Source organism: Rosa chinensis, chromosome 5 (genome assembly GCF_002994745.2).
Source record: "Rosa chinensis cultivar Old Blush chromosome 5, RchiOBHm-V2, whole genome shotgun sequence".
Lineage (NCBI taxonomy): Eukaryota > Viridiplantae > Streptophyta > Magnoliopsida > Rosales > Rosaceae > Rosa > Rosa chinensis.
The window spans coordinates 77,739,675-77,760,784 of NC_037092.1; the positions used below are offsets into that span (position 1 = coordinate 77,739,675).

Here is a 21,110-nt window from a genome sequence, read left to right on the forward strand (position 1 = left end):
GCTGAGATTGACCAGCTTGTTTGATAATTCACTATTCATAAACAATAAATTTCCTGACTGCAGCCATTATTCAGTAGGGTCTTCACTTATTCTGAAACCTTTCTGCAGAGTATGGAGCTGAACTGGATTATATATCTCTGCAGGGTATGAAGCTGAACTAGATTATATGAATATGATGAGGCTGCTGAAGATTAAGCTGAACATGAATAGTGTTTTGCCTGATTAATAGAGGCACTATTCAGAAATCATAAGGGTCTTGACTATCTTGGTAGTCAGAATTATTAGTCAAGCTGAATGGAGTGATCCTCCTTAGGTATATCACAGCGCGGAGGATGGCCTCTCCTTTTCTTAATATGATTACAAAGAGGCTTGGTCAAAAGTCTTCCTCCATCAAACTGAGGATTTTAGCACTTATTTTTTCTTAAGTTTGATAAGCATTTCAACAGAAAATTTCCGTTATGGTTTGTTAGCTGGTGGAACTCCCACATATGCCCTTTCGACATCCTCCTGGAGCCCTTGCAAGACTCAGTAAAATATTTTACAATAACTCAAAAATACAGTAAACATCAAGTTATTAATTTTAGTGATAGCACTCTCGGAACAATTGAATCAAGCATTTTCAATGGTCCTATTCATTTTGACTGCTACCCAGACTACACAGTTAGCCTTAGTGATCGACACAAATTAAAAGGTTTAACCTTAAATGTTAAAACTTCGGGTTATCATGTCCTTGAAGGAACTCAACCCTTGGCCTTAATTTATAGGGTTCATTACAAAGTCACCGGAACAAATATGAATTTCCAAGCAATATCAAAAAGTCCAAAAGATCAAACTTTATTAATTCAAAGTAGTCAAGAAAATGCTAATATTCGAGTCCCACATACCATCAAAGGGTCCAATATTGTTTTACCGTCTGAATGGTCTCTGTCAAGTGAAACCCAACCAACCAATATCCAACACAATATTTCAAATCTTGATTGTATCCAGCAGTACTTTGATGGTACTATCAAAATCAATTTTAGAGAACAACGGCCAAAAAGATCCGTTCGTATTCAAGAATTAGGTCAATCTTCAAGACACTCACATTCTTTTGCAAATTTTGCTTACGCGGACAATCTGTCAAGAAGAGATTCCGACCTAGATAAAAAAAAATTAAAAATATTAAAATAAAAGAATTAGAAGATGAATTAAAAAGACTCAAATTGAAGACTGTAAAAACAGCTTCACAAGTTAGTTACCCCTGCTATGAAGATACAAATAAAACAAATCAAATACCATATGATAATGAACAAACTTAAATTTAACTAATTTTGCCATGGGGTAGGACGTTATTTTGACAAATATGTGCTTTGAGGATTTCATATTTTAACTTCATTTTGCTACCATTCACAGATGTTAGTTTTTCAGTTGTTTAACTAAAATACTTTGTGGGCATTAATCATTCTAGGATGCAGTCTAGATCAACACTAGAATCAATAAGTGCTGTGATTGTTATTTCAAAATCATTAATCATTATTTTAACTTTTGAATTCCATTTTATTAGTTTAACTTGATTAATGACGTTAGAGGCGAGGTCATGACTTTGTAGGGTGATTTTTTGCTCTTCTTCGTCATAATGATCATAATGTACAGAAGACTCATTGATTTTGCGAATTTGATTTTCAATTTTCAGAATGTTTAAATCTTCTTTTATTTCTTGATTTTTGTAAGTCAGACCCTGGCGTTGGTGTTTTAATAAGTTAATCTCCTGTTTAGTATTGTTTATTTCATGTTGTAGATCTTGAAGTGTTACTTCCTTTTTAACTTTGTTGAATTTTTCTAATATTGTATTCAAGGAAATTTTTGGCTGTACTGGTTTACTTGTGCTATCTTGAGTTATTAGTCTTTTTAATTTCTTTAGGTATTTGGATTTTAATTCTGGATTGTCAATTTTAATTATGCATTTCCGACTCTCACATATCTTTTAGGAAGGTAGCAAAGTTGTAAACATCTTAGCAGATCATGGCACCACGTTAACAAGTTTACTTAATTTGGTGGGATTTGACGACTCTTCCATTCATTGTTTTGACTTGCAATAGTGATTGTTTAGGTTTTCTTCAATTTGGTTTTTGTTAACTAGTTTTCTTTAATGTCTTATGTATACTATTATGAAGGTTTTGGCTATTTTTATTCTTGTACTTCATATATGTATAGGATTCATAAATTCTCTCTTTGAGAAAACCATAAGGAGGCGGCTTCGGCCTAGGCTGGCCTTTTGACCACGCCGAAGCCATATGGCTTTGCTGCCAGGCAGGATTTGATTGATTGCCTGAGTAGCTCTTGGATTGGAGTGGCTGGACCACGGTTTTTGCAAGGTTGTTCTTGGCAGCGATTTCGGTGGTTGCCTCTGTATTCCAGTAGCCGTGTTGCCTAAGATTGGAGGAACTTGTTTTGATAGAGCCGGTTTGCGGTTCGAAGGAGGTGGGGGTCGTGGTGTTATTTGGAACGGGCAATCTGGCTTTTGGGTGCGGGATGGGTCGCAGCAGCGTGGTCTGGCCAGCGGGGGTCATGACGGCGGCAAGGCGGCATGTCAATGCATCGGAGGCTTCTGGTACGACGGTGGTTTGCTGGGGTCATGTCAAGGCTGCCTTAATGGGCCGTGGTTGGGTCACTCATCTTTGGGCTACCCTTTGGGCTCCTATATATGGTGGGTTGGGGTGTTTGCCCTAGACCCATCCCTATGTTTTAGCTTTGTCTATTTACAATAAATTCCTTGTCTTTCGGAAGATCCCGAAGGGAAAGGAGAAATTTTAAGGTATTTTATTTTTAGCCTACAGAATAATAGTTAATTATATACATCTAGGTGCAAAGTTCTTTACTGTACCGCAATTAAGCGTATTGGCACCGAAAACTTTGTCTGCTTTTATTATAGTTTAGAATTTTGTTATTCTACTAGGCTCCTGCATAAAGGAGCGGAATTGTAATTTTCAAGTATAATGGCACCTATCATCCCTGATGGAATCTATGTATCGTGCCATTCTGGTCTGTGTTTGCTATGAATGAAATTGTTTCTTCAAAAAAAAAATGGAGGTTTTGGCTTTGTCCCTTTTTTTTTTTTTTTTTTGTTAACAAGGGGTAGTAAGGAGGTTTTTTTGCCTCACTTATCCCTCATTTTGAGCTTAAAAAAAAAAAATCTCAAGTTATTTCTTATACATTATATTACTTAGAATGAGGATCCAAATAAGTGAAATCATTAAGATCGAATAGTTCTCCGGCGTTTATTAATTAATACAAGGAAAATAAATTAGCGTATCCCACAAGCTCTCAAGATTAAAACCTTAAATAAATCGATAATAAGGGTGCCATTTCTTAGGATTGCACTAGCAACTGTTTTTATTTTTTTTATTTTTTTATCGCACAGTGCCTTTAGACTTTTGAATGGAAAATTATAGATAACCATTAACTTCGTCGTACCAGTCAAGTGGCACTACCAAAAATGTCATACTGTAGCCCTTGCTAACCCAAAGAGAGTAAGAGAGCAATGACAGATTATCAATGATATTTACTTATTGATCTCTAATTAAATTAATACTCTACACTAAACAGGTTTTGTTTTGTAGAAACAAAAACAACCAAAAGAAAATAAAAACAAAGGCAAATTATAGCCAGAAATACAAGAGACAAACCAGTTCATAATTAATACACCAATCTTATTAGCTTCGCCTCTTGCATCCATACAACCAAACTTTTAGATAATGATTTGTTATCATAAGACTCTAATTTATTAGAAACAGCCAGCATTAACTACTAGCTATAGGGCCAATACGAGGCCAGGTACAGACTTATTATCAGAGAGCTTACTCTCCCAAACACTCTGGCAACTACCTGACCGTGATGTAGTTTCCGGTGAGATTAACCTGGTAACCGTGACGGACGTGTTGTAGTACTCCCTCACTTGGGTAATTATGCCATCTGTGACGGTCCACGCGTGCACCCACGACACCGAATGACCTTCCTCGTATCCCTCAGCCACCACCATTGATCCGAATGCAACAATCGACAGAGGAAGGAATATGAACGACGAGTCGTACGGCGGCGCACCGGTGAGGAGGCGGTTCAAATGCTGATGAGTAGGGGGGCCATGGAACCACCACTCTAGGTAGGGCGCGAGGAGGAGGTGAACAACGTCCACGTCTTTGGAGTTGAAGGCGTCGTACAGAGCCGTCACGGCTCGCTTGTTGCGAGACTCCAAGTCTCCTTTCTTTTCTCCCTCCAGCCCACATTCTCGAGGGTTAGCCAGTTTTGGAGCTCTGAGTTGTTGAGGCTTTGAGTTCTGGAAATGATGGCTTTTGAATGTGGAAGCTGGATGGTTATGAGGTTTATATGGAGTAGAAGACCATGTGTGGAATTCGGACGGTTGCATGGAATAATTTATAAGTAGTATAATTACTTACTTTCGGTTTTAATTGCAAATATGAACTCGGTGGAAATTTATAGATTTTTCAATACGACTCAAACGAGCAATTATTAATTATATATGGGACACATGATATTGTTACTTTTTTATCTCGCTTATTGCTTATGGTTCATGGTGACCTAATGCTTCACTAAGTTTAAAAATTAAAACAAGCACTTTGTTTTGTTTTGTTTTTTTTTGTTTTTTCCATTTTTGGTATATAATCATCATTAGTCATGAATATTCATGATCACTGGATCATTATCAATGGATCATTATCAATGATTTTGTGATCACTTATCAATAATAACGATTTATCTCAACATTAAGTGTTTTAATTTTAACTTTTAAAATTCATTTTAAAATGGATCACCACAAAATCATTGAAATTCATTCTCATGATCATATGTCAAACCAATACGTTTTATATTCTTAATTTTATATTGGCCAACAACATTTACTTGGTTGTACTTTTTTATTTCCCTCCATTTGTTTCCTTAATTGGAACTTCCCTAAGTCCAAAGGGCAAGGGTCATCGATCATGACTAATATTGGAAAAAAAAAAAATTAGTGATCATATATAAAAAAAAAAGGGTAATATACGTTGCAAGGATCCAATTGAGAGTTTGAGACCTAGTTGATCAAATAGTGTTTCTTTTCAAAGTAGTATACAAGGTTCTAAGTTTAAATTCTGCATTTCTAAGAGAATGAGAAAGAAAATAAGGACTAAAGGTTAGTCTGTGAAAGCTTAACTTAAATCATAAGCAACTGTAATTTTTAACTTATGAAAACTGCATTTTACCAACCTTTAGAAGCAACAACTTAATAATGTATAGAGGCAGAACCGGGTTATATAGTTTAGAGGAGTGCAGGTTATAACTTATTATTATGGCAAACAAAATTCTTAATTCTTTATGGTTTCAAGTAGTTTTGGAAAGTGTTTACTAGTATTTGTGAGATTTGGGGGGGGTGGATTTCAGCAGTTTTCGACGTTTTAATACAGCCAAGGTTTTACATATTTGTGATATTTCCGATATCTCCTTTTTTCGACGGACCGATATATTTTAGGGGTAAATATCTTATCTTCTACCGTTTCTGTGAAATTTCTCAGATATCGTCAAATATCCCCGATATATTAGATATTTGCGATATATCCCCGATAAAGTGAAGAAATATCTGTAAAATTTGATATAAAAAAAAAATAAAAATAAAAAACTCAGTAATTCTGTAAATGAAAATCTGTGTGAAGAGAGATCTCCTCAAGGCAAATCTGAGTGAGGAGAAATCCCCTTAAGGTGAATCTAGGTGAGTAGAAAATCCCCTCAAGGTGAATCTAGGTGAGGAAAAAAATCCTCTCAAGGCGAATCTAGGTTAGGAGAAATACCCTCAAGGCGATTTTGGGTGAGAAGTAATTCTCTAAATGCAAATCTGTGTGAGGAGAGATTCGATACTGTGTAGTCTGTGACTATGTCTGTAACTCTATAGTTGAATAATAGAAAGAAGATAAAGGTTCAATTATTCAAATAAGGCCAAATGACATTGCAGAAGGAAGTCAAGACCTCTTCCATAAGTTGTAGAAACTGTAACTAATGCTGGAATCAACGTAGAGAGAGTCTTATCTGAAGAAGTTGTTAAAAACCAAGAAGATAATTCAGATAGTGATGATGCATTGGGTGGTACAACAACTCCCGATAGTTCTGATGATGGTGGAGAAGGTGGAAGCGGAACATGTGGTGGAGGTGAAAGATATGAATATGGTCAATCTTCTGTGGATGGAGGATTAAACCAATTTACCTATGAAGATAATTTTGATCATACCACCCAAGATGAAGACCACGAAATGAGAACAGCTGGTCATGGTGCTCAAGAGAAGGCCTGATATGGAAGGAGGACTAGAGGTGCAACTAATGATCAAAGTACCCCATCTGATGTTTCTTCCAGTGCCTTAAGTTTTGACTCTATCAGTTTAGGCACAAAGCGCAGTGAGATCTCAAATGAATCTCATGAAGGCAACAATCAATTTGGTTATGATGCTTATGGATATAATCAATATAGAGAAGTATATGATCAGTCATCCAGTTGGGTTCATCCTCATTATCCCCTTATAGGGGAAACAGTCAGCAGCTCTAAAGAGATCTATAACTATCATGTTCATCACTACAATTCGCACTATATATATGGGTCATATGTCTTGGTCTGATTGTTGCATTTTCATAGACCAGCGAGCGGCTTTTCAACTGCCTAGAGTCTCTTTTTAGATGTAGATGAAGTTGACATTCATATGTATTTATATGTAATTCTAAATTTCTAATAAATTGATTTTTTTCAAAAACAATATACTTCTGTATCTCCTATATTTCCGATATCTCCATTTTTCAAAATACCGATAGATATAAAGATACCGATATTTAGAACCAACAACAGGAAATGATGATGTTAATGTCTAAAAGTTCAGCGGTAGCTGAACCTTGGTTAACACTGATCCGATGGGCGGACCGCTACTTGTGATATTCAAAGCTTTCGTTTTCCTGTCAAGTAAAATACAGAGGGCGTCAGAGGGAGACCGCGTTGGGCGGTCTTATCTTCTCTGATACCCAAGTTAGTCAATGTATTTATGTTGACAAAGTAACAGTAGGTAAGTAGTAAATGCATAATTAATGAGGAGAGAGGAGAGAACCTTTTATAGGTGAGGAGGGAGCTAATCTTTTCCATGTTTTCGATGTGGGATTGACATGCTTCAGTTCCCAGCTTCTGGAGCTTCTAATGCTATCTTGGCAAGGCGCGTGGCGGCGAGTCAGCAGCGATCTGGGGGTAAGCCGGGGCTCAGGCGGTAGCCTGCTTGGTTGTGTTCCCGCAAGTCACTCCTTTGGCGAGAGTCGGTACCCCCGGCGGTAGCATGAGCGTGGCTCATTTTAGCTAATTATGCTTGCAAATGCAAATGTAAGTACAAGTCCCCTAAGTCCCCAGTCAAGGAGGGCAATCTTGGTTGGGGAGTTGCCCAGCGGTTTGAAGCGTTACTTCCGCTAGACTGACAAAAGCATAATTAGAGTCAGTGCATTTTCAACCATGGATTTACTGAGCGAACGGTTTATACCCTTTCGGGTGGGCCCCTGCTAGGCCCCCTAGGGAGTCCCCCACTCCCCGGCTAAGACAGACCTCCGTTTGGTCGGTGTATTGTTTGTTGAGGGGAGCTGCGCTAAGCAGAGGGTGTTGGGTAGCGAGCCCAATCTTTGATACCCAAGTGGCGGGTCCCTTATTTTTCCGGAGGAGCATGGCTCGACTGCACCGCCGCGTGGCGGTCTTTGCCAGAGTGAGGCGTTGCCTCGGGATTCGCCGTTGGCGGAAGTCCCTCCGCTGATAGTAAGCGACAAGTAGTGGCACAGTGACCCGCTTGGTGGTAGCCCAGTGAGCGGTGTTGCGCTTAGCGGAGAACATCTTGCTTGCAAGCTGAAAATGGAGAAGTTCCACTAGCGGAGTTACACTTTAGCAGAGACTATCTCGCTTGCAAGATGAAGATGGAGAAGTTCCCCTAGCGGAGTTGCGCTTAGCGGAGACCATCTTGCTTGCAAGATGAAAATGGAGAAATTCAGGGGCTCAGGCGGTAGCCTGCTTGGCTGTGTTCCCGCAAGTCACTCCTTTGGCGGGAGTCGGTATCGCTGGTGGTAGCATGAGCGTAGCTCATTATATCTAATTATGCTTGCAAATGCTCATGTAAGTACAAATGATCACCTAGAAGCGCCAGCAACAGGAATTGTTGATCAACCTTAGTTAGTCTTGCCAGATTCAATAGAAGACCCCCTACTCCTACCACATCAGTCCCTATTTCTCATGAGGATGCTCCTTAGGTAAGTCTCAATCCTGAACTTGAGTAAGATATTGTTATAAATGATGAGCATGTCCTTGATCATGAGCCTAATGATATCATAGATAATGAGGTTAACCTTGAAATAGAACCCAACACTGAAACAAGTGTGGCCCCCAAATACTAATTGCCAGATCGTACAACCATAGGGAAGCCTAAAGCCCAGTATGAGCCAAATCTTAAAGCCAAAGCCAAATATCCCATAAGTAATTATGTGTCAACTCATAGGTTGTCCGAGTCATATGCATCATTTGTGTTTCAATTATCTACTATTGTCATTCCAAGTAAAGTGCAGGAAGCATTAGCAGATCCCAAATGGATTGAGGCAATGAAGGTTGAAATGGAAGCTTTAGAGAAGAATGATACATAGGAACTAGTACCAAAACCTCAAGGAAAGAAAACAATGGGGTGTAGGTGGATCTATACCTTGAAGTATGCTGCTGATGGGACACTGGACAGGTACAAAGCAAGGTTAGTTGCTAAAAGCTACACACAAACATATGGTATTGATTATCAAGAAACATTTGCACCGGTAGCCAAGATTAGTACTATCCGTGTACTACTGTTTCTAGCTGCAAACTTGGATTAGCCCCTGAAGCAGTTTGATGTGAAGAATGCATTCTTGCATGGAGATCTAAAATAGGAAGTATACATGGATCTACCCCCCAGGGTTCATTACACCTTCCCATGAAGGAATGGTTTGCAAGTTGAAGAAGTCTCTATACGGACTCAAGCAATCTCCCAGAGCATGGTTTGGAAGGTTCAGACAGTCCATGAAGGCATTTGGCTACAAGCAGAATAACTCAAATCACACTATCTTCTTGAAGCGTAGAAAGGAAAAGATAACTGCCCTAATTATCTATGTGGATGATATGATCGTGATATGAGATGATCAGGAAGAAGTGAAGAAGTTGGAAGCTTATCTATCATCTGAATTTGAGATGAAAGATCTTGGTGGATTGAAGTAGTTCCTAGGCATTAAGGTGGCTAGATCAAAAGAAGGCATTTTTTTATCTCAAAGGAAATATATCTTAGACCTACTAACTAAAACAGGCATGCTAGCTTGCAAACCTGCAGATACACCAAAAGCACAAGTTAGCAGAGTATCCTGATCAAGTGCCTACTGATCGAGAGAGATATCAAAGACTAGTTGGCACACTCATCTCTCTCTCACACTCGTCCTGACATTGCATATGCTGTGAGTGTGCTAAGCCAGTTTATGCATCCTCCAAGTTAAGACCACATGAATGCTATATATAGTATTCTTAGTTATTTGAAGTCAACTCCAGGCAAAGGGATCATGTTTTCTAAAAATAATCATTTAGAGGTGGCAGGATATACTGATGCAGATTGGGTTGGATGTGTCACTGATAGAAGATCAACTTCAGGGTACTTCACATTTGTGGGAGGTAACCTTGTTACATGGAGGAGCAAGAAACAGAAAGTAGTTGCCAGATCTAGTGCGGAGGCAGAGTATAGAGGAATGGCCCAAGGTGTTTGTGAAATGCTATGGCTACGTAACTTACTGAAAGACTTAGTGTTCAAGCCCAAACAGGCTATGAATCTCTTTTGTGACAACAAGGCAGCCATAGACATTGCACATAAACCAGTTCAACATGACAGAGCAAAACATGTTGAAGTGGATAGACACTTTATCAAGGAAAAGCTGGAATCATAGATTATTGATGTACCCCATGTGAAGACTGGAGATCAACTTGCAGATATTCTGACAAAAGCTGTTTCTAGTAAGGTATTCCACAGCTCACTTGACAAGTTGGGCATTCGAGATATCTATGCACCAACTTGAGGGGGAGTGTTGACATGAGCTGTATCAATTAACTTTATTATGATTTAATTTGTGTATCAATTAGATTTATTTTGTATCAATTAATAGTAGTGTTATAGTTGACTTATATTAGGATTGATTACTTTCCTTTGTGTACATGGATGTAATACTATATAAACTTCCTTGAGAGATGAATAGAGGGATCACATTACTCTCATATTATTGTTTGACATACTAATTTTCCTTTCAAGGATGAAATGGAATTGATTTAGCATTTCCATTTATGGTGTTTGGAAGGATTCAAGACTTAATTGAGATTAGAAAATAGTTTGAGAGAATTAATTTGTTAATGATTTTCCAATAATGCCCAATCGAATTAAATATGGAAGATTAAAAATGAATGAGTGGTGATACGAATTATTAATTGACCAGATTTTATGAGGGACTAAACAAGTAAATTTTCAATTCCATTGAGTAAAGGAATTGAAATACCACACTCTAATGATATTTGTATTCCACCTCTTTTATGGAATTGAACTCCAGTCAACTCATTTATTTTACTTTCATTTCTAGACTTATGATTTAACCAAACATGACAATTTAATAAAATGGAAAACTATTTCACATTCCAGATTTGATTTCCTAGCTAACAAACGGGGCCTAACTATTTAGGACCAATTCCGCCCCTAATACAACTGGGAGAGGATCCTCTCCTAGGGTAGCATTTTACCTGAGTTACCTAATCTTTTAAGCAGATGAGGACACGTGTCTAATGTGAGATCCAATGGTCTATATCTCTTTGTGTTATAGATTTTACAATAATACCCATTGAAGTGTCGGTCTATTCTTTGTTATCGTCTTCGCTGCGAAACTGATCTGGGCCTCGCTCAAAGTTGGGGGAGGGTTCAGAAATCCAAGCGATGAAGAAGAAGAAGAAGAAGACGTCGATTTGGGTTTAATTAATTTAATAATGAAGATGAAATAATAAGCAAGTAGTAGTACTAGTAGGCTGTTCCAGAGGTTTCAAAGTCATAGAAATCACTATGGTCAATGACTCCATTCTTGCCTTCTCCTTCCAATCTCCCAAGGCTTATGGAAATTGACTCGTTTTCCGCTCTTATTTTATAGATAGTTGACCCTTTGGCTTTTGCTAACTTCCCATTGTCTTTCGATTTGGCTGTTCTTGTCGCTCGTCGTCTTCACACAATCCCAGATTCAGTCATCCCAAAGGAAACCAAAACCCCCTCCTGTGCGCTCTTGATTTATTTAGATTTCGATGGAGTTGGTGCTGTTTTCTTAGATTGAAACAAAAGGACATGTTTAATGGGTGGAGGATGAAGAATTGTACTGATGGATGAAAAACTGGAAGACTGCGGAGAGGGGGGAGAGAGAAGACAAAGAAGATTGGCAATAGTAAAGGAAAACTGACTTTAAAAGTAAAATGAAAACCAAATTTATGGTAGACCATTAGATCTCTCAATAGACACGTGTCTTCATCTGCTTAAAAGGTTAGCTAGCTTAGGTAAAATGCTAGCTTAGGAGAGGATCCCCTCCCAATACAACTATAAACTATAAAGATGTTATTTGTGCTCCATTCTGAGTTACCTCTCTCTTGTTACGAACTAGTAGTTGATCACCGTCGTTCTTCCATATGTCAAGTTTTGATCACTTCTTTTTTATATGATTGTTGACTGCTTTTTCTTTTGTTTGGGGAGGGAACTATTGTTATGGGTGTGGGGATGGAAAATGCATGCTCTACCTCTTTAGAATTAGAAGCTCCCCACTATAATGTATTTCTTAATAATGCCAATGATAGTGGTGGTGAATGCACTCATTAGCGACCATATTTATTAGACCACACATAAAAAGTTAACTATTAATTAAGTACGTACTGGTTAACCCTACGGTGAGTATAAATAAACTATAACCACAGTTCCTCTAATCCACCACTAATTTATTTCTTTGTCATTGTCTCCCATTTTCTTCATACAGACAGGCAGCTTGCTTTTTCATTCAAATCTAATACACGCTTAAGCTTCATATTATCTATACTAATATTAAAAGAAGAAAGTTTCTTCTCTAAAATTGAATTTTTTACCAATTTAACCCTTATATAGTATATATGGAACTATGAAATATAATTAATCATTAGGGATAATATAGTAAATTGTAAAATAAAAGAAAAAAAGAACTAAAATAAAAAAATAGCAGAAAATGTGATAGTTGTATGAAAAGATTCCCCACTATCTTTAACTTCTCTCCACACACATATATAGTGAATGGCCCTGCTAGTTTTTGATTCTGGACAACAATGAGATTTGAAACCATGAGCTCCACAGTGTTAGGTGGGCTAGCTAATCAACATGCCACGACTCACCGACAAAAAATTTGGACAATTTCTCAATTTATGCGTGTCATCCTTGCATAGGGCCTATGCTAATCGTCTCTGTATCATTCTAATTTTATCGGATGTCCTTGAAGGATAAAAAAAATGAAAAAAAGAATTAGTATTATTTATATATTTGATCTTATTAGGTATTATCGGCTGGATTTACCTGGGCTACTACTTAGTGGGAGTTAACGTAATTAACATAACATAAACAAAATGTTGCCCTACTTATATATATATTAGCAAATGGCAACCAACGAAGACCTAACTGAATCTTTGTCAATTTGTGCCACCCAAAGGGGCATATGTCACCCCGGCCATTTTCCTAAAATGGAACAGCATATTGGAATCCACCCATCAGATTTATGAGATTCTAAGCTATATATGTTGTCATTGTGGGTGAAATTAATATGACCCCAAGCAACATAAGATTAAGGACTCTAAATATAATAGTTTTGGATATAAGTATTAGGTGCCGGAGAGCAGCAGTAAAGCTCGTTATTACATGCTTTACCCTCACAGTAATAGTCTCGTACACGTAGACGATTGTGAATCTCTAACAAAACGGACAATCGTGAAATTCTAACAGGACGGACGATTGTGTTTAACAAAACTTATTATATGTTTGACGTCTGTTATAATGTAATTATGTAAACTTAAACATATAGTGATACGATAATTTTTATTTTAAATTAAAATTTGTTGGTTGAAATTCATAAAAGAATTGAAGATTTGCTATCCTGACTTCTGACTCGGATCACAGAAACCTCATTATTATTATTGTCCCTCCTAGAACACCACTTGTAAAGTTTCAAGTACCAATACCAAGTTGCTACTTATCGTATCTCTTTCGGTTTCTACTTTTGCTTTTTGATTGTACGTGGGCCCAATTATACTGGGCTCACAATCTAACAATCAGGCTCAATTTTGAATCTCTGTAAAATCCAGGCCCAGTTTGAATTGGACAAAGCTAAACTCAAAAGAGGCCCAAAGAAGTGCGGAATTTCCAATTTTACCCATCTCCCCAGTGCAGCTAATTTCCCAGTAGCCTCTTTCTTCTTCTTTTCTTCTCCCCAAAACCTCAGAAAGAGACTGAAGAGAGCGAAATGCTGCGAACGATTCTTCGAAGGGCAATAGCGACGGGCCCAAGGTCCGACGGCCCATGGAGGCTGACGGCGACGGCGAACTACTCGTCGTCCAAGGACACCAAGTCGACGGTGAAGAAGGCCAAGAAGAGTAACAAGTCTAAAGGCGAGGCCACTGCCGCCGCAGACGACGATGCCTACGCCGGCGCCGACGCCGATCTCTTCGACGATAAAGGTCGTGCTCGACGGCTTCAGGCCGACGAGAGCGATCCCTCGCTCGATGTGGGGCCCAATGGCCGACCTCTCTTCACTTCTACTCCGACGCTGGCTCAGCTCACCAGCATGGACAGCTGCTCCTACTTCAAGTTCAAGTATAAAAGCCCTAGACCCTAACCCTAAATTGCTGAAATTAGATATGATTGGGATGTGATTGTTGTTTTGTTTGAAGGACGGAGGAGTTGAACAAGGTGTTGCCGGAGGGTTTGCCGTTGGGGATGGTGAGGGAGTTCGAGGAGGCAATGCAGAGCGCCGTGCTTGTTCGCCAGAGCTTCCTTGATCTCCGGGACAATTTCCGGCGGGTTGTGGACCCGCCGTTGGGATCAGCTAGGAGCAAAGGTTTGTGCTTTTTGGATTGCTTCGTTGAACTAAAGCTCAAGATTTAAAGTGCAAATATGTTATTTATAGCTAGTAGAGGTTTGAGACTACAATTATCATTAAGCACATTTTTACATGATCACTTTAGTCTAGTCTAGTTCAAATTGCTGTAGATTTCTAAGGGTTACTGTTAATGTAAGCTAGAAAGCTAGAAATGAATGGGTTGATCCCCGGCTGCTCATTATACTTTTCATTTTCAGATAATCGGGGCCATACTTAGTTATTTGCACCCAACTCATAATTGGTGAACTCTTAGTTTGTCAATAATTAGATCGCACTCCATCTGGACCTTGCATGAGTTGTGCATCATTCTTTGGAGGAATGATCTTGTAGGCATATATAATCGGTGACATGTAAAATGTGTTTGTCCTTGAATTTTTTTCAGGGTCAAAAGTTAAAAAACAGATTGTTTTGGATGGCCCTGTAAGCTGTGGAAAGAGTACGGCTCTTGCGATGCTAGTTCATTGGGCTCGTGAGGAAGGTTGGTTGGTTTTGTATGTTCCCAGAGGCAAGGACTGGACTCATGGAGGTTTTTTCTATAAAAACCCACAAACAGGTCTTTGGGATACACCTGTTCAAGCTGAAAATATTCTCAAGGCAAGATTGTGAAGCTTTTTTCTCTATTAGCTATAAGTCACATTAAAATTTTAATAATGTACTATTAACTTAAATGTGGATGAATAACCTCCGTGGCCTTGTCATTGACTTCATGAACTTTTTTGTGTGTGTGTGTGTGTGTATAAATAAATCATGTTTAAAAAGTGATTGTCTACATGGCTGTATTAATATCAATTTGATGTAACATATGAACCCCTTTTAATCACGCAAGTTCTTGAATCATATGCTTCTCACCATCTCCATAAATTTATATTCATCTTTTGTGTCATTTCATTCCAGGATTTCCTAAAATTTAATGAATCCCGTTTAAAACAATTGTTGTGCCAAATATCTGATCCTATTCCATTGGGAGAGGGAGCTGGTGTTGGATGGATGAAAGATGGAATTGATTCCATGGCAATGCCTGAAGGTTCAACACTGTATGACCTGGTTGATACAGGAATCAAGCACACTCATGCAGCTGTTGGAGTGGTAGTTCGTTTGAGGAAGGAGTTATCTCTAGTGAAAGATATCCCTGTGCTGATTGCGATTGATCAGGTGAGATACATCACCGAGTCACATGATGCCAAGTTCTTTATGTGAATTTGTTTCTAGAGCTTTGTCATAATTTGCTGTTTTTTGTCTGCAGTACAATAACTGGTTTACGTTCAGTGAGTATGAAGAGGCAGTAACTGTTCGTTCTACTCGACCAATACATGCCAAAGAACTTGCTACGGTAGGTACTCACTTTTTGTCTCAGAGTTATGTTTTACAGTTGTAATTTTTAACTGTTAAACTGAAAGGAATCAACATGATTTTTTAAGCTTTATGCTAGGGTTGGAATACGTCTTCAATAATATCTCTCTACTTGAAACCCTGGTCTTATCTCGGTTCTGAGTGTACAAATTGGTATTAAGTTTGGGTGAAGGTGCATGTTCATTAGAGACTGATATGCAACACACATGTGATCAAATTCTTGCAGGTGAAGGCTTTTAGATCTATGATCCATGATGACATGATGGTGGGTGCCTTTTCTCATTCAACAGCAGTAGGAAAACTTCGTCAAGACTTGCCAGATGTGCCCTCTGATGCTCGCATTAACTTTCCTCGTTACACTTTAGATGAAGCAGCAGCTGTTTGCCATTACTACCTTAGGTATGCTACCAATTAATTGCCAAGTTTACAATGCAGTGTTACTGATAGTATATCACATTGGGGCTTATCTTACACGAGACAGTAGTGGATTCTAGATGGGCAATTCATTAGCTTAGCACAATCTTCTTGGAATCTCTTGCCCATCTTTTTCCCATGGTTTTACTTTGTGTCATGCAAATTTCTGGGAAAAAAATAGTACAAGATAATGCATCGAGTGAGTGGCTTAACATTCAGTTTAAAACATTTAAGGTATAGTGTGGTGTGCTTAAAACTCAAATCAGTATAGGAAGCCAGCAACCACATAAAATAATGAACCAGTCTTTGGTCAGTGCTCTGTAGAAATGCTGTGTCTGTGCAAACTTCCAGATAATCAGCTTTATCTTCTGTTTTTATTATGGCAGACAGAGGCTTATACGCCGGGAAGCTTTCTCAGAGGAAAATTGCAAGAGAATATACTACTTGTCCAATGGAAACGGAGCAGAAATGAGATGGCTAGCTACTTTCATGCGGGAGCAGTGACAGGTAGAGGACATTCTGTAACACAGTATTAAAAGAAGACTGAATTTTGATCTTATTCAGTCTTATTGTCACTGTTCAGCCTTCAGTTATCCACTCTGATTGTGGCAGAATCTCCTGTTTTCATCATTGAACTTCTAGTTAGATCAATTTTCTTAGGCCAACAAGATAAGGGTCTGAAGACGTTGTACCATAAGTAGATCAGATCACATTTTTGTACTTTTGGTCGTGGAAGAAACTCTATCCATATGCAAGATTTTTGTACTTGTTGCTCAGTTTCACTTTTAATACTGTGTTCCCATTTTTGGTTCAGATAATTCCATATTTAACTTTTTCGAGGAATGTTCTTTTGCATCAGAACTTGCATTTTTTATCCATAATCAAGGCCGACCTTGGGACTAGGCGAAGTAGGCCTATACCCCTCAACCCAATCAGCCACAAAATGTAATATATCAGAAGGGATACTGAAAAACATTCAGCGGCAAAAATCTAAAGATAAAAAGGATGCATTGAACAATGCTCTGTCATATCATGAGTACAGCACACTGTAACAGGTCTTGAACAATGGAGGCCGGCCCTAAAACTACGCTTCAGTGCTCTGTAACAGGTCTTGAACAATGGAGGCCGGCCCTAAAACTACGCTTCAGTGGAATGGAACTTCCTTTGCCATGGTATGGTACTCCTAGGTTTGTACGGCTGTTGGTCTTCATTTCACTCAAAGTCATGGCCAAACAAATCCAGCTACTACGCTTCAGTGGAATGGAACTTCCTTTGCCATAGTATGGTACTGCTAAGTTTGTATGACTAGATATCAGTAATGTACTAATCTATCTGCAAAAAAAAAAAAAAATGCTAAAATTTTGGTCCATCTACAGAACGATATTGTATTTTCTAATGATAGATTAATAAATATAGTACATTATACATCCAAAGGTACAGCAATTTCAAATCCCTTGTACATCGGGGAATTCTGTTTCAACTATTCAATTTATCTTCATAATGAACTTTTTAACAATGACAACAAAGCTGGATCTACTTTATCTTTAGACAACAAATCAATTATCAATTCCGTAGTTGATGCATCTGCAGAAAACCCCATCTCCACCATTTCTTGAATAAGTCCCACAGCCCTTGATGTCTCATTGTTATTGATAAATCCTCGGATAATTATGTTATAGGTACAACCATCTGGAGAACAGCCTTTCTCTCCCATTTCTATAAGCAACTTTTCTGCTTCAACCAATAGGCCGCCATCACAGAGTCCATTAATCATCACAGTATATGTCCTCACATTAGGCTGAACTCTTTTTGAAGACAAACTAGAGAAAACACCTGTAGCAGATTCAAGTTTTCCAGCTTTGCACAAACCTTCAATGATGATGGTGTAAATTACAATATTTACTTCACCTTGTTGTCTTCCATCTCTCTAAGCAGTTCCATTGCCGTACAAAGTTGCTTGTTTCCACATAGGCCATCAAGTAAAATGGCATAAGTACAAAGATTTGGAAGTTGGCCACTACCTTGCATCTGAGAGAACAACTTCTCTGCAACCTGTATTCTTCCCGCTTTACAAAAACTGTCAATAAGAGTGTTATAAGTGATGGTATTGGGAACAAGTTCCCTACGAAGCATTTCCTGAAAAACCCGGTTAGCCTGATCAATCTTTTTATGTTTACAGTATCCAATTATCAATATGTTACAACTACTAACATTGACCATGCAGGCCATGCTAAGCATTAGATCAAAGACTTTTCTTGCTTCATCCATTTCTCCTCGCAAACAGTAGCCATCCATTAGTGAATTGTAGGTAATCACATCAGGCTCAATATCTCTTTGGATCATGATTTCAACCACACTCTTGGCTTCCACGACCATTCCCTCCTTACAAAGTGTATCAACCAAGACATTGAAGGTGACTACATCCGGAAAGATATTTCTACTCACCATTTCATTCAACAAACTTTTAGCTTCTTTCCACTGACCTATGTTGCAGACGCCTTGAATCAAAGAGTTGTAAGTAACAATGTTTGGAGCAATGCCCCTACTAATCATTTCTGAGAAGAGGTTCAGTGCATCAACAACTAGTGTATCCTTGCAAAGACCGTCAATTGAATAGCTGCAGTGTTGTCACCCCTCATGCAAAGTCCCTTTATTAGTGTGCTGAAAGTAACCACATTGGGCACACAGTGACCTGCCTGCAGCATTTTGCTGAAAATCCCTGCTGCCTCAGGCATTCTATTCTTGAGAACAAAGCCGTTGATTAGAGTAGTGTAGGTGGTGACAGTTGGTTGAAGACCCAATTTGAAGAATTGTGCCAAGACAGATAAGCTAAACCCCATTTGATTCAAATGGCAATAGCAGTTGATGATAATAGAAAGGGTATAAACATTAGAAGCGATTCCAATCAGACCCATTCGTCTATTCAAAGCGATGACTTGAGAATAGTGTTTCAGTTTGACAAGTTGACCCAATATCTGAGTGAAACGGACAACCGAAGGCAGAGGACTTCTTTGAAGCATTTCATCGAACACCTTCAAGGCATGTTCAAGACTACTGACGTTGGCCTCAGAGCTTCGCGGTTTCTGTTTAGATTCCACCAGCCAACGAGTTACTGTGCTTCATTCCAGCCCCGTGATACCAAATGTGTTTACATCAGGTTTGTGAAGGCGAGCCCCGAGCCCAGCACATTTGCCCCCATAGGCCTAGCACACAAAGGAATGGGAGGTTAAAGTAATAACTAACAAGTACCCACTAGCAACTCAAAAAGATTAGGTCCTTGAATCGAAGGCATTTGAACGACCATTTGAAGTATCACAAACCAAACAACAATAGTCTTTCATAATAAAAACAAACTAGCGAAGCACAGGAGAATACGTAACTCTGGCTTCTGGTACATGATTTCCAACTTTTAACTTTCAGTCTCGCCTCATTTCAGTAACTTCACCTCTCTTAACTATAAAAATTAAACTCATGACATTTACAATGTTTGAATTATTATTTTCGTCCCTTGTTTTGTCATTGCAACTATTCCAAAAATATTAACTGGATAAAATATACTTTTTCTATAGCTAGAATTATTGACACCTTTCAATCAGCAAAACCTTCCGATAAAAAAAAAATTAAACAATATATATACCTTTTACAGACAACATTTCATTGGCGAAAGCATCCAATAAATAATAAACTGAAAAATGATGCACTTTTCGACCAAATGTTCGTCAGCAATCTGGCACAAACCTCCCACAAAAGAAATAACCAAAAAAAGAATCATCTTTATCAACAATAAATTGTCGGGAAAAAATCCTCACATTAAAAATCACTTATTAGATTTATTTAACAATTCCTTGTCGAACAATTAGTTAAAGAGAGCTTCTATTCATGCCTCCAAAATTGGTATTTGGACATTTCCACCTAATAGACCTCCAACTTACTTTTATAAATGACCAATATGCTATCTACACCTCCCTAATTTTCCCAAAATGCCCATTGTCCAATAAAATCAATAAATTTCTAACTAGGTATTAAGCTTGATAGATTCTGTCTCACCTTTGACTCAGGGAGTAGAATCTCACCACCAAGATTGATGTTTGGGAGATAAAGAATAATTGTTGCTAATGATTTTAAGGTTTATATTCGAGGAGAAAGTTTTCTCCAAATTGAAGACTTATTATTATTATTATTTTTTCTCTCATCTTTTGTGTCCTTGTTGGTAATTTGATATGAGTTGACAAAGTCAACTATTACTTGGAAAAATAGAGAGGTCCAAATACCAATCTTGGAGGTATGAATAAAAGCTCCCTTGGTTATAAAAAAAAAAAAAAAAAAATTAATATATTAGCACCGTAAATTTACTTGGCTGGAGAATGGATTATCTTGATTTAGCGATGAATTTCTTCGTAAAATTTGATCTCATATTAAAGAAGGGTAGAAACTCTTCGTCGGATCTCTCCCTTGAGAACCCGAAGGCCGCGTTTCGCCGTTGTTGCAAAATTGGTCTTGTCCGGTGGTGCCCAGACTTCCGGGGTGGCCTCCGGCCTCACCGCCGTCTTGGGGTGTGCTGCCGGACTGGAGATCGATAGCTACTGCCCTTGGGACTATGTCGGAGAGGGTTTTTCCCGGCTTTGTCAGTTTGGTTTGGCTGGGTTGGAGGTGGAGGCGGTGGGTTGTGTTGTTACAGGCCGGTTGTCAATCCCCGTGGAGGTTTTCTTGGATTGATGGCGCCGACATGGTTTTTCGATCAGTGGCGGTGCGGGGCTGTGGGAAACCGAATCGGGGGACTGTGTTGTTTGGTGTGATGCAGGTTGGTGGTGAGCTCGGGATGGTTTTGGATCACTGCCATGGTGATGTGAATCGTGACGATGCGAGTTGGCGACTGGGGTCAGACCAAACTAGGCCGGAACGTGACGTACGACGAGGTTTGGACGAGCATATGGTGGACTGGGCCCGAGCCAGGTTGATGGGGCTGTGTGGATCTTCTTGGCTGACTACCCTATTGGGCTTCAAGTTGTTGGGCTCAGGTTTCTACTCTAGTCCAATAGCTTCTAATTTGGGCTAGGGTTTAGGCTCTTGGCCCAAACCTATGTTATTAGCTTTTTGTCTAATTACAGTAAGTTACTTGTATTAGGAACCCA

At 38.8% G+C, this 21,110-nt stretch overlaps 2 protein-coding genes, 1 non-coding gene and 1 pseudogene across 4 annotated transcripts; 1 reads left to right on the forward strand and 3 right to left on the reverse strand.

Moving 5' to 3' along the window:
* Nucleotides 1-3,668: 3,668 nt before the first annotated feature.
* LOC112167752 lies at nt 3,669-4,402 on the reverse strand. Its single transcript, XM_024304814.2, has one exon. It carries the CDS (start codon nt 4,400-4,402, stop codon nt 3,791-3,793), a length of 612 nt encoding a protein of 203 aa, XP_024160582.1. The 3' UTR covers nt 3,669-3,790.
* An 8,063-nt stretch (nt 4,403-12,465) lies between these two features.
* LOC112168604 lies at nt 12,466-12,567 on the reverse strand. The gene has a single exon (XR_002924363.1). It is a non-coding gene; the product is annotated as a U6 spliceosomal RNA (small nuclear RNA).
* Nucleotides 12,568-13,534: 967 nt separating this feature from the next.
* LOC112167261 (28S ribosomal protein S29, mitochondrial) lies at nt 13,535-17,220 on the forward strand. 2 transcript variants are annotated; one of them, XR_002923675.2, is made up of 9 exons: nt 13,535-13,928; nt 14,006-14,172; nt 14,597-14,808; nt 15,109-15,366; nt 15,458-15,544; nt 15,791-15,963; nt 16,365-16,485; nt 16,838-17,033; nt 17,087-17,220. XR_002923675.2 is itself a non-coding variant. In XM_024304261.2 (7 exons), the coding sequence occupies exons 1-7, from the start codon at nt 13,579-13,581 to the stop codon at nt 16,480-16,482; spliced, it is 1,365 nt and encodes a 454-aa protein (XP_024160029.1). In that variant the 5' UTR covers nt 13,535-13,578; the 3' UTR covers nt 16,483-16,767. The 2 variants fall into 2 exon arrangements, 1 of the variants encoding a protein (XP_024160029.1); XM_024304261.2 differs by lacking the exons at nt 16,838-17,033; nt 17,087-17,220 and having other exon boundaries at nt 16,365-16,767.
* A 125-nt stretch (nt 17,221-17,345) lies between these two features.
* Nucleotides 17,346-19,375, reverse strand: LOC112164127 (annotated as a pseudogene).
* Nucleotides 19,376-21,110: the final 1,735 nt, after the last annotated feature.

Bases quoted from the DNA above. Each gene is read 5' to 3' on its own strand.
- LOC112167752 (XM_024304814.2), bottom strand. From the start codon at position 4,402: ATGCAACCGTCCGAATTCCACACATGGTCTTCTACTCCATATAAACCT.
- LOC112167261 (XM_024304261.2), top strand. From the start codon at position 13,579: ATGCTGCGAACGATTCTTCGAAGGGCAATAGCGACGGGCCCAAGGTCC. The intron at 13,929-14,005 runs GTATAAAAGCCC...TTTTGTTTGAAG, and splicing joins TGCTCCTACTTCAAGTTCAA to GACGGAGGAGTTGAACAAGG. The intron at 14,809-15,108 runs GCAAGATTGTGA...ATTTCATTCCAG, and splicing joins AAGCTGAAAATATTCTCAAG to GATTTCCTAAAATTTAATGA.